The following is a 13273-nucleotide window of genomic DNA, read 5'->3' as shown; positions in this document are numbered from 1 at the left end:
AAACTGTACACATTGTGGTATGTAAATAAAGTTTTTCCAAAAAAGACCAAGAATGAAACTCAACTAAATCATCCAGCTATAGAATTAGCTCCCCATGCCCTGGGTGACCAATGAAATGCTATCAATGAGAGTACTTCATACCTTTCTGCAACTCAACTACCAGTTTTTTTGTGTGTATTAAAACACTGTATTTTAAGGAAACATAATTCTAGTTTTAAAAATAATAAGTGAGAAGAGGGGCATTATTTTATATTTTTGCAAATGCTTTAAAAATATGGCTTTATATTAGACTGTTCAGTTCTCATTATCTGTTTCTACATTCAGACTGTTGAGATATACTGTTCTGGTTGAATTAGTGAAGAAAATTCAGCCTTGTACAGACTTGAAACTGGCTTTATTACGCTAAAAGAATTTAGACAGTGAAAAAATAGTAAGTGCTACATACAGCCATGCTATGTGATAACTAGAATTTAACAATTCCTTGATAATCATATCTGTACCCCCAAATGGTCAAGGAGCTTGGCTTCATAAAGCTGAATCACTGGCCGAAATGGTGTTGTTGATTACTGATTATCTTCTAAATCACGGCTACAGTTTTCTCAGATAATACTTTCCACTCATTTGAGATAGGAACAGTGACACGATTTTCATGTTCTCAGAGTCCATCTCTCTAACCCTCTAAGAGTTGTAGTATATGAAACATCACAGCAAGAAAGAAGCAGAAAGATCTCATCTGATCCCTCTGATTATCAATATGGCAATTCAGGCCACATCAGTGAAGTGAAATGACCTACACAGCCAGATGGAGGAAGATAGGAAAAGGCAGAAAAGATTAAAACTATGATGTTTGTTCATTGTTTAAAAAAGAGAGAGAGAACAAAAGTGGCCATTAAAATCTGGCTGAAAGAGTAAAATGTCTAAAATAAGCAAACCTAACGGACCCTGGGAGTTACCCAAATTAGCAGGTCACTTGTCTGAAAGAGAAGTGGTTTCAACAGTCTTGTTTTTCATGGTTCCTAACAAATCCTCACTCTTCAGAGAAGGAACGTCAGCTCAGCTAATATTCCAGGCAGGCTCAGAGCACTGGGGACAGGCAGCTCCCTTCAGCCACGTCGCCCAGGTCCTTGCAAAAGCAGCTACGGGAATCCTGCTCCTGTTGCAGGTAGGGAAACCCTGTTAAAGAACAGATACATACCTATCCTGAGGTCCTCAACGGGCACAGACAGCAAGCCCTTAAAAGGAAAGAAAGAAACTCTACACCAGTTTTGGTGATCAATGGACTAAGATAAAACTTGAAATTTCTAAGAACCCAGATTACCTAATTCGTTTTTATTTCATGAACCCACACATTAAGTATCACGGAATAATTACACTTGGAAAGTTTGCCTGGCAGAACCAAAACAACATTCCAGTTGGCGCTCGTGTACTTGGAAGGCCCACATTGGGCTCATGGACCAGTGTGCCCCTTTGGCATGCATGCCATCAACGTGGATCCACCGTCTCTGCAACGTACCTATCGTGTCTACTTTTCTTGGCAGATAGATCATCTCCAGAAGCAGGTCTCCTCTTTTTCCTCGGCGGCATCACTTTACTAAAGCAGTCTGAAGAACTGCAAGACCGCAGACTTCCTACAAGACACAGTGAAGAACACAAAAGTAAGGACTGCCACGTCAAAACCCTTCTGAAGAACACCACCACTGAATGAAAAGCTTCCACGGTTTATGCTACAAAGGGTTTATATGTTACCTGTAAATGCTACAAGGTGAAACTATGGTTTTTAGTTCCTCTTTGAGAAAATGTTACACATACAATTTGGATTTTGGGCAAAAGCCTGACATGATCTTCAGCAAAACTTCCCTAGAACTTTTTAGCTTGTTTCGCCATTTGAAGAAGATTCTGGTCTTATGGTCAGAGTTTTCTGAGACATAACTTCAATTTGGTAAAAGATATTAAAAATGTAACACTATCACAGAACACCTGTTGAGACCTTACCGTGCACCAGGCCCTGCTCTTAACACTTACATGTGTGAACTCACTTAACTTCATGACAAGTTTATGAAAACAGAGTAATAATGCCTACGTAGATAAGAAAATGGAGGCAGAAAGAGGTCAGGTAAGTGGCAAAACTGGAATTCAAACCCAGACAGTCTCACTTCAGATTGTTTTAAGTCACTGTAAATTAAAAGACAATTACAACCCTATCTTGGCCCAAGTACTAGCAGAGATATTATGTCATTGGTTCCCACAATAACCCTGCATGACACACAGGGCACGCACTGACAGATGGGAAAAGCTAAGGATCAGGCATTCAAGAGACGTCCCAAGGTCTTGGAAATGCTAAGTGGTGAGCTCTGGATGGTATCCTGCTCATCCGCTAGGGCCTTGGTGAGAGGCCTGGCCCTCAGAGAGCAGGCACTAGGGGCCGAGTGCTCTGCACTCTGGGCATGACCTCCAGCTCCTCACCTGGTCATGTTGGCTTGGGCAGCCAATGACCTATCCTGGGTCTCTGGTTCACCATCTAAAAATGAGACCTTCTCAGCAGTGTTCTGAGGTAACTCTTTCTCAGGAGTTTTCTGAGGGAAAAACATCCACTCAGCAAGGGCTCAGGTGCCAAGCATCACATGTAGACAGATGTTGCGAACTGAGTTTCACAAGAAAGGTATGTGCTCAGGCCAGTGCTCCATGTTTACCTGATCCTTACTACCACCCTATGATGGAGGGCATCCTTGGCATCCCCATTCCTATAAATAAGGAAACTCAGGCAGAGAGATGAAGCAGTGGCTGGAAAGCAGCAGGTGGGATCAAGGATGGAACCCAGGCAGCCCAGGAGTGAGGCCCTGGCTCCCTGCCACCACTCACTGTCACTCCCACACGGCCACAGCAGCAGAGGCTGAGAAGCAGGGGACTGAGGCCAGAGCCTGGGCAAAGTGAAAGTAGCTCAGTCGCGTCCGACTCTTTGCAGCCCCGTGGACTGTAGCCCGCCAGGCTCCTCTGTCCATGGAATTCTCCAGGCCAGAACACTGGAGTGGGTACCTGTTCCCTTCTCCATGGGATCTTCCCAACCCAGGGATCAAACCCACGTCTCCTGCATTATAGGCAAATTCTTTACCATCTGAGACACCAAGGAAGCCCAAGGAATACTGGAATGGGTAGTCTATCCCTTCTCCAGGAGATCTTCCCAACCCAGGAATCGAACTGTGGTCGCCTGCATTGCAGGCAGAGTCTTCACCAGCTGAGCTATCAGAGAAGCCATTAGAGCCTGGGGGAATGTGGATGCTGGGGACTGGGAAAAGAAGATGAGGACCTGGGTGGGGAGAAAACCTGGGTGAGTGCACTGTCCTCCCGGAGGCTTGAGGGGGAGGAGTGCGCTAGGCAGTGGGTGGAGGCAGCAGTAAAATGCAGCAGCTAGGGGTGGAGGCGGAGCGGCTAAGGTTGGAGAAGGAACCCAGCAATCTACAAAGCATGGACAGCTCTTTGTAGAAGGCTGTTCAGAAGGCAGGGAGAGAGATGTCAGTAGCTAACGATTCCAACATGAAAAGAACAAGGGCAAGGACTGGAACCTAAATCCTGGACATACTCAGGCTTCCACCTCCAGGCAATGTACTTTAGGAAGAGGCCAGCCAAAAGCATATCTCCTGAAACAAACCAGGACAATGGCGCCAGTGAGGCGGGGTTCCAGCGCTGGCTATTGGACCAGGCTGGCTCCTCGGTGCACAGGTAGAGCCCACCAGGCTGGAAAGATGACCCTCGGCCACCCTTCCCGGAGCTCAACCAGGGTGGGGGTAGAAGGTTCTTCAGAGACACCAGACAACCTCACATCTCTCTCACAACAGCAGCAAGAATAGGAAGCAGAAGAGCCGGAGCAAGTGCTGCCACCATACATACCCGTCCGTCTTCCCTGCGAAACCCAGTCCTGTTTACACTGACGCGCAGAGGTCTGAGAGGGGCAGAGACTGGAGCTTTTGCAGACCGCCAACAGGCAAGATTTATTCTTGTCCAGTAATGCCTCGGGGTGGGGCTCACAGAATAAAAAAGTGTGACCCAACTTGCTGGAAAGCCTGCCACGCTTCTCTGAAAGGAGCAACCTTGAGGCTTGCTTCTCCCTTTTGGATGTGCTCGTGTGAAGGAGAGACACTGTCTCCCGGCACTGGTCACAGTCAGGTTCTGAGCATCTAGTTCGGCAGTGACCTCTCCCTCCCACCAGTGTTTGCAGAACACAGAGGAAATGCACACCTCTCCCCAGCCCGTGGGAAGATGACCATCATTTAAAACAATGTTTCCACCAATATTCACCAGTAAGATCTGATCCACCACCAGCTCCTCTATCGTTGCCTCTTCGTGGAAACACTGCCATCATAACTTAACTAACTTTTTCAACTTTCTTTTTTTTTCTTACTAATGAACGCTTTCTGTTAAAGTTTCACAAATCACTTTTCCTGGCATAAAACGTATTCATATTTTAGCCTCAAAGCATCTCAAATTTGGCATTTTGTTCTTTTATTTATTCACATGGCCCCTGTTCAGATGTCTCTGCTCTAATCATCGGCATAAGTAAGTGACTATCGGGGGCCGTCCTTCACAATGAAACAGTGTCTGCTCAGTCCCGACGCCTGCTACAGTTCAGGCACCCACTGGCTCCTCGACCCTCTCACCCCCACCTCACAGGAAGAACGTGTCCAACTCACATCCCAGAGAAGTCACAGAGGACGACACAGCACAGCACTATAGGCAGAATCCAGGAACTCAAGGACTTAAATTTCAAGCTAACTCAAAAGCAAGTGTTTAATGCTGAGGAAAACAAGGTGACCTAAAATAATTTGGTGACATGAACCAAGTCAGCAAAAACTTAGAGAGCGCATACAACTCAAGGTGTGGTAGCCCCAAACCCCCACTATGGCTTCAGGGATCCTACCCAAGCAAAAGCGACAACTCAAGATTTTTAAGTCCATGCACAGAAGTACACCTTGGTTTGCAGGGTTCTGTCTGGTTCGCCCGTGCAGACACAGCAGCAAATACAGTATCATTATACAGTAATAAGGTGTATATATATACATCCTATAGTAGACTCTCAAGAAATATTTGTTAAATAAATGTGTTCCTAAAACATCTGTAAATCAAATTCTGCTAAAAAGTCAGTACATTTCCATAGATTTGAAATACTATGAATAGGTAATACACCACCATTTCAGACTTTTTTCCCCCTATTTATCAGTTAAGACAAGCACTTGACTCAAGTATCCTAGCAGGTAGGATTTTTTTTTAACACAAATATTTGAGAACGTTTGCTTCTTAAAATAACTCTGTGATATCTTTTTATAATCAAGACACTTAAATCCAAATGAATGTTTCACAAATTTGTGTTTATCTGTATCATTAAATTTAGACTTTACTGCCTCAGAACTTGAATCACTTAATCTACCTGAATTACACTTATTTTTACACTGAAAATTTAGCAAGCAAATAATATAAACAAGAATCTTATGGAATGTTTTTCTGTTTTAATGAAGCTTTAGCTATTTTAACCTGCTACAAGTATCCACTTAGGTACAAATAATCTGCCATTATAGGTAAAGAGGCAAAATATTAAGGCTGAAGTTTTCAATTAATAACTACAAAGCACTTTCAAAGTTATCATCACAAATCTAAGAGGTATTATTACCACCCCAATTCGACATATAAGAAAACTGGCTGGTAAGTTGAGCTCCTAAAAGTTCCTATTCAATAAATAATTAACAAATAAAAGCTAACTAACCCACGAATTCATTTGAAATGATCAGAGTTAATATTCTGGTTTCTCTTCCAATCATATTATAGCCTTTTTGGGGGGAAATGATCAGAGTTACAAGTTTCCAATGTTTGCCTTAAACACATCATTGACTTAATGGACATGAATTTGTGCAAACTTCCGATCATGAAGGACAGAGAAGCCTGGTGTGCTGCAGTCTATGGAGTCAAATAGAGTCAGACACGAATGAGCAACTGAATAAACAACAAAGAAAAAAGAGGAAAGAAAAAGATTTTAGGAATCCATCTTAAATCTCATTAGAAACGTTTGGCAGGTACTTATGAAAAAAGGAAAGGCATTTTTATTACAATAGCAAAGAAGTAGGAAGATGAAGGGATGCATAATCTCAACTAGTAATCCCAAACTATGATTCAGGCTCCTTCACATTACAGGGATAGACATTCTGGTGTTCAGTTTGCAATATCTCTCCATTAGATAGACAGTGACTCTGAAACCTTCCCCTCATTAGAAACACTTTTGATGCTGAAGTGTTTGTATGATCCTTAGGAAGACAACAGAAATTGTTTCCATTTTTTAACCAAAGGTTATAATGATTGAGTTCAGGTTCATTTCTTTTTGGTTCAGTGTTTAAGGAGAACAAATAAATTAGTTTATTAAATGACCATATTTTCAAATAAATCTGACCATATTTTCAAATAAATCAGTCAAAGAATGTAGCTCTTCTTATATTAAACAATTAGAAATACTGCAACATTTTAAACATATCTACTAGTTGGTCCCAGAAAAATCAATTTTGAACAGCAAATTGAGTTCACCTGGATCAAACCACAAAGCCTTTTAATGCCTATGCAGCTGGCTGTTTTCATAATAATTTAACTAAGTATGTTATTCCTAATAAATGGTATCTAAGTAGCTGCTCTGCTATTTTTTCAAATTTAATCATTTTGCTCGTGGGCCTCAAGTTAAAAAAAGGTCCTGTTCAGGAATTAATTCTCCTATGACATATTAAATTGGGCGCCCAGTTTCATCCTCAAATAAGAGCTCTATACAATTAGAGATCTTTTTCTGACTTTTCCAAACTTAGAATAAATGCTTGTTCCAATACAAAAATCCCACTATCGAATTATCATTATGAGTCTGTTGTATCATATAGCCTTGACTCAATAACATTTTATATGTTCATTCTGCCACTTCAATAATTTTTATATAGCTTTTTCACAGAACAATGTCACAAAGGTATAGTCATTTAAGTTGATAAATGCAAGTGTGCTCAGTCGTGTCCGACTCTTTGCAATCCCATCGACTGCAGCCCACCAGGCTCCTCTGCCATGGAATTTTTCAGGCAATACTGGAGTGGGTTGCCATTTCCTCCTCCAAAGTTGATAAATAGGTTGTATTTTAAGACATTTTATCAGTATCAAAATATTTTATTTCATTTTCTTGAACACACCATTGAACTACCTACTTGCTTGAGTAAAACTATTAGTGTCCAAATGTGCAATTTTTATCCTACTATTAAAGACCAAAAAATTTCCTTTCCTTTCTCTCTAAACAATATGACTTTCAACATCTATCATCCTCCTTCACTATTATTATTACTATTGGTCCTCTCTGGCTTTTTAAATTCATGCCCACTATTTTGGGCTATTTCTCCAATATTAATGTACACACTCTCTCCCCTTTTTCTTTTTTTGGTGGTAGGAAGACTGAAAGAATCAAAGAAAATTATTAAAAGAAAGAGAGGAGAAAGATCCTGGCCTCTTGCACTTGGTTTCACTCTTCCATATACAGTTGGTATAGAAATTGCTCAGTCTACCATTGAACGAAGAGATTCAAAGAGGCACTACAGTGATTAACTTTCTCAGATTTCCAAACATTACAGATTTTATGTTGTTTAATTTTTCAAGTATGCTCTGTCAGATATGATAATCACAAGTGATGCTAAAACCAGATGGGGAAATGTTAATGAAATGGACTACTCTAAGAAATTACTAATGCTAATTGACAATGACTGGCACATATGAGGTACCAGGCACTGCACCAGCAAGTCATATACAAACATCAGACACATCCACTGTCCCCAAGGGCAAAAGAGGAGGTATGAAGCCAAACACACTCTCCACTTTAGTATTCCTGAATTATAACCCTCAGTTATTAAACTGCCACATTCAGGTTAAATATTTAAATGTGACATTACTATAATAACAATACTCACTTAAATCCAAAGTTCAACAGTAACTAAACAGTGTACAAGAGGCAAAACTTAGATGTTTCATTACCATAGCCAAGGGAAAGATAGCTGAAAGACTCTACCAACAAAAAATTTAGTTTTAAAAAATCAAAACAATTATCAAGTTTAAAAAATCTCCAGTGCCTACCAATGTATTTTTCCAGAATAAGAAAACAGAAATGTGCTTTTTCTTAACTATTAGAACTGGCTCTGAAAATTATATTCAGCATTATTGGTAGTAGCTAAAAGTTAAACACATTTAAGTGTGCATCAACAGAAACACATTATGATATATTCTCAAGACAGGAAATCATGCAGTCATTAAAAATAAAGCTTCATAAATGTGCTATAAAAAGATCTCCAAGATACACTGAGTGACAAAAACAAGAGGCATATATAAATGTATACTTGTATTTGGGGGAAAATATATCATCATCATCATTTGGGAAACAAATACAAGAATATAAGAGTTGTCTCTGGAGAGTCAAGGGTGTAGTACTAGTGGGGGATGGGAGCTGGCGCTCATAAAACTGGATGGCAACCTTTGCTTTTTTACACCTTTTTGACACTTCTTTTAAAATCATGTGCATACACTGCTTTTAAAATTATTATGGAGACTGTTTTTGACTGTCCTGACCTATGTTTACTAAAACAGAAAGACCAGGTGAAGGGACCCTCTGTGGCCTGACCTTCTAAAACACACCTCCCCTTCTCTCACTCCTTTCCCTGGAAGGAGGAATGTCTGATCTAATTGGTAATGGGGGGTGGGGGGAACTGAGCAGAGGGGCCCGGCTCCTTCTGAACTCCCTTTCCGCCCAGCCTGCCAGCAGAAGCTGCTACCCCACACTGCCATAAATGAGAGGTTAGAGGTGGGCCAGGTGTGCGGTGCTCTACTGGCTATGGCAGTGATTGTGTATAAGGCTGTCTAATTAAGGTGAAATACTGCAAAGCTTCTGCATTTCTGCTGTTCATCTAAGCTGTGTTTTCCAACACAACTGTTAGTTCAATATCCATCTTATTATGCCTAATTTTCAACTGATCCTGAACCAATATGGAGGAGAAGGGTAGGGAGTCCTAAATCCCAACAACCTCCAAGGTAATTTTTTTTAATAAAAAAATTAAATGAAAAAAAAAAGACTGATGCTATATAGTATATACAGTGTGAGCTCATCAATGCTAAAACAAAACAAAACAAAACAAAATACTACTCTACTACCATAAAAACATATGCAGGTACAAAAATATCCGAAAGAGTAAGTATTAAAACAGCATACTAAAGGAGGGTTATGGGTTTTTCCTTCATTTGTTTTTGTGCTATTCTCTAACAAGCTAACAGTTCTCTAACAATTCTCTAACAAGCATGTGTTCATATATTACTGTGGTAACTTTCAAAAACTTTAAAATATATTTTAATAACTTTCATTGGAAGTTATCATAACTATATATCAAGTGCAAGTTTCTGAACTTTGTGATCATCACGGTTTAGAGAAGTGGTTCTCAAAGTGTGATCTCCAGACCAGCTCCATCAGGATCACATGGGAGCTGGTCAGAAATGCAAATTATGGGGCCCTACCCCAGAGCTCTGGAGGTGGAGCCGAGCAACCCGTTGAAACTAGCCCCTCCCTCCACCATGATTATAATGCCAGCTAGAGTTGGAGAACCAAAGGGCTAGAGAATGGTTTATAATAAGCCACTTTCAATTTTCCCGGTCATAAATCCTCAAAGTGAAAGACAGTGTTAGTTGCTCAGCTGTGTCCTACTCTTTCTCAACCCCATGGACTGTACCCAGCCAGGCTCCTCTACCCATGGGATTTTTCAGGCAAGAATACTGGAGTGGGTAGCCATTCCCTTCTCCAGGAGATCCTCCCAACCCAGGGATCAAAACCAGGTCCCCCACACTGCAGGCAGATTCTTTACTGTCTGAGCTACCAGGGAAGCCCATAAATCCACAGGACCCATACAAAACACACAGATATACTCCTATCTCCTTATCAACTCATTTTATATCTCAAGTCAACAAGCATTTATGGAAAACCTTTCAAACTGCACTACTTTTTAGTATAAGCTAAAATACTTTAATAAAGGAATGATTATCTTCAAACCACTGGGGAGAATCCCCAACCCCGTTAAAGGAACTGAAGTACTCCGTTGTAAACTGGAGCCCTAGAACAGATTTCCTCCTGGGAAGGAGCTGTGGCATGGCTGCCTCCATACACCCTGAGAAAGATCCTCAACCAAGGAACAACTTGCTAATGGGATGTATTATAATAACATGGAGCGGTCTCAGCTAGTATTTCTCCTTCATAACTATTAGGAAGTTTATTGAAAATTAAGTAGTGATAGCATTTATAGATACCTGTTTGGTGATCGTCTTGGCCAACGTCTTCTGTTAGATTCTGCAAGAAATATTTTCATCATTACCAAGAAATCACACACCATACAACAAGTTTTAAAATTCAGTATTTTCATAAACAGCTGATATCTTAATATCCATAATCTAAATTCTTATCAAATACACTTAAAACAACTGAACAGCTGGTAGCTTTGTCTTTAAAAAATTGACTTACTAGCTTATTAAGGGTGTGGTAGATCTTATGAATATTTGCCAGTGTTGAGAGATGAGAGTTCAGCTGAAAGTCTTTAAAAGAAAAAGGGGAAAATTCAGTGTCATTTATTTCCCATACTGCAAAAAGACTATTAAAAAATAAAGCTCAAAAGTGGAAATAAATGTTTTGATACAATTGAATACTATCGCCATTATATTTGATACTTATTAAATAAGATACAACATGCAACTACCAACCTATCTGCTAGAAATAGTCTAACAATAAAATTAAATTCCCAACCAAATGTTACAATACAGTTCATGAAATTTTCATGTGAATTGTAAGGCAAAACAAAAATACTTCAGTAGTTATAACATCCTATCAGCAACGAACTTAAGCTTAATAGAAAAATACCACTGATGCTGGCAAATTAAGTAACACAAATAGACGACAGATCTCAAATGAACCATATTCACTTTCTCTTTCTCCTCCCCAGAATTACTAGCACAATACAAGCTCCTGGCAAGAAAATAAACAGGAAAGCATCTCAATCACTTGACATTTCTTACAATATACGTATTTTGTTGACTCTTACACAACATAGAGCAGAAATGGAATCTAAGCCCCTCCCCCTCCTGTTTAACAAATACAGATAAATCAAAGGGCCAGCCTGAAAGTGGCCTGTCTGAGAGGCCAGGGCCCTGGGATGGGGTCTATAGTTCCTGGCACTGCAACAGTAAAATGTGCCACAGAGCCAGTAACACAGAGGCAGAACTTGCACTCACAGAGAATCAAAGACTGTCTCCACCTGCCATCTCTCACAACTTCAGGACTGTACACTAAATCACACACAAAAGACAAAGTCAAGCTGCTCTACCACACAATATCGCACAACATAAAACTTTATGTTTGGCTTTTGAATCTCCAATTTCAAATGTTTTTCATAAAAAGTATGCTTGCCTACATAGTAGGTTATATGAATACGAGTTAAAAGTCGACGGCTATTTTCATATTTGAATAAGCATCAATAGAAGCAGTTTCATAAAATATCAAGATTTACATTAGTTCCTTTTCTTTACTATTATAACGATTAGTAAACGTTAGTCTGAAAGTAACCTTGAAAAGATACTGTAACTTTCCAAGTTATGCCATTCTGATAAAAAAAAGAGAGAGAGAGAGAAAAAATCACCCTTTCCTGGAATATTTATTTAGGATGCATGTCAGATGCAAGGAGCCAACACTACAACACAAATTGTCTCTGCTGAGCCGGACTCTCTGGGCTGGAAAGCAAGCTGACCTGCCTGCCAGTATTTAGAAAGCTCCACTTTTCTTTTCTAAATCGTGCCAGGAATCCAGGTCTGGGCTGGCCTGGAGGGCAGAGGGGCCAGCAGGCAGCAGAGTCCCTGACATACACACACCACTGTCAGGAGCAGCGGGCTCTAAGTGTACATGCACACGTGCACGCGCTGGCCCGACCAACAGCAGCCCCCGGCCTGACACCACACGCACAGCCATTGAGAGTGGTCCAAAGAATCAGAGTGCTTGGCTGAGGGACAACCAGAGAAGGACCTCAAATACAGACAAGTGTTAATTATTTAGAATCTGAATGGTTGAGCCATATTTAAGGTAAATGATGACATAAATATGTGCAGACCTTGATTTTCCATCTTAATTAGTGCAACTGTACAGAAAAAGATTTTAAATCATTTGGGGTGTTTGAATATATATATATATATACGTGTGTGTATTTATGTACTTATACTTCTATTTCATAAACCTAGGTAGGGGGCTCTAAAGCTAGGAGCAGTAACAAAGGCTTTGGGGAACTTAATCTTACCCACCCCTCCTGCCCTGGCATCTATGATCAAGCCATAAGCTCCCTTTTTGTACTCTCTCAATTTAAAATTTGGAAGACAAACGATACACTACAGTAATATCTTGATATATAAATTAAACTTCTGGACTCGCAAAAAAAAAAAAAAACACCAGAAAACTTAAGGATCTAGATTCTGTCTTCACTGAGGATACACAGGAGTCTGCCAAAGATCACCAAAGCAATAAGGTCTCCAGACCTGCTGATTCAACTGCCAAAATCCACACAGGAGAATCTAAACAAATTAAAATTGCTAAATCCGTCTTTACACACACACATACAGTTTCTGCCAAAATAACACTCTGAGCTTTACAACCTGACTCTGGAGTCTAACAATTAGCTTGAATCTCAGATCCACCAGTTATTTAACCTAAATTTCAATGTCCTCAGTTGTGAATGAGCCTACAATGCCTGGATGTGGCAGAGAGTCAGAATAATGTGTGGATCATAGTGAGTGCCCAATAAAAGATATTATCACTGTTAGATTATACCATTTTCCACACCAACCACCTACAATGGTTTCTACTTCTGTAGATCCAAGTCAAGCCCCACATCAAAGATCTCAAAGCTGCAGCTGCCTCTGTGACAGAGGCATACGGCTTGATACATCTCTACAGCCTATGATGGTATGTCTACATTCATATACCACCAACTGATTTCATAATGATGGTGGAAGAATATCTCAGCAGTGGAAAAAAATATACAAGAGCATTAAAGTTCTATACATGAAGTTTCACTTTACAGACGATGAAAGTAACAAGGTTCATTTCACAAGTCACATAATATATGTCAGCCAAGTCTCTATTTCCATACCCAGTGTCTACTATCATAACCACCTCATCATCACCTCATCAAAAAAAAGGAAAAAGAAAAGGAAC

At 40.2% G+C, this 13273-nt stretch overlaps 1 protein-coding gene across 5 annotated transcripts in view; it reads right to left on the bottom strand.

Moving 5' to 3' along the window:
• The window catches only part of DCUN1D4 (defective in cullin neddylation 1 domain containing 4), an 82046-nt gene that overhangs the window by 38172 nt on the left and 30601 nt on the right, over nt 1-13273 (bottom strand). For 4 of the 5 annotated variants that reach the window (XM_061420134.1, XM_061420135.1, XM_061420138.1 and 1 more), the window contains 3 exons: nt 10544-10614; nt 10333-10372; nt 1514-1628 (listed from right to left, as the gene is read on the bottom strand). In XM_061420134.1, the coding sequence (XP_061276118.1) occupies nt 1514-1628; nt 10333-10372; nt 10544-10614 (226 nt within the window). The remainder of the gene's footprint in view (nt 1-1513; nt 1629-10332; nt 10373-10543; nt 10615-13273) is intronic. The other variant, XM_061420136.1, reaches the window with a different exon arrangement.

The sequence above is a fragment of the Bos javanicus genome, chromosome 6, assembly GCF_032452875.1.
Source record: "Bos javanicus breed banteng chromosome 6, ARS-OSU_banteng_1.0, whole genome shotgun sequence".
NCBI classification, from domain to species: Eukaryota; Metazoa; Chordata; class Mammalia; order Artiodactyla; family Bovidae; genus Bos; species Bos javanicus.
Note: the sequence above shows the minus strand (reverse complement) of the source record. Positions and strands in the feature narration are given on the sequence as shown.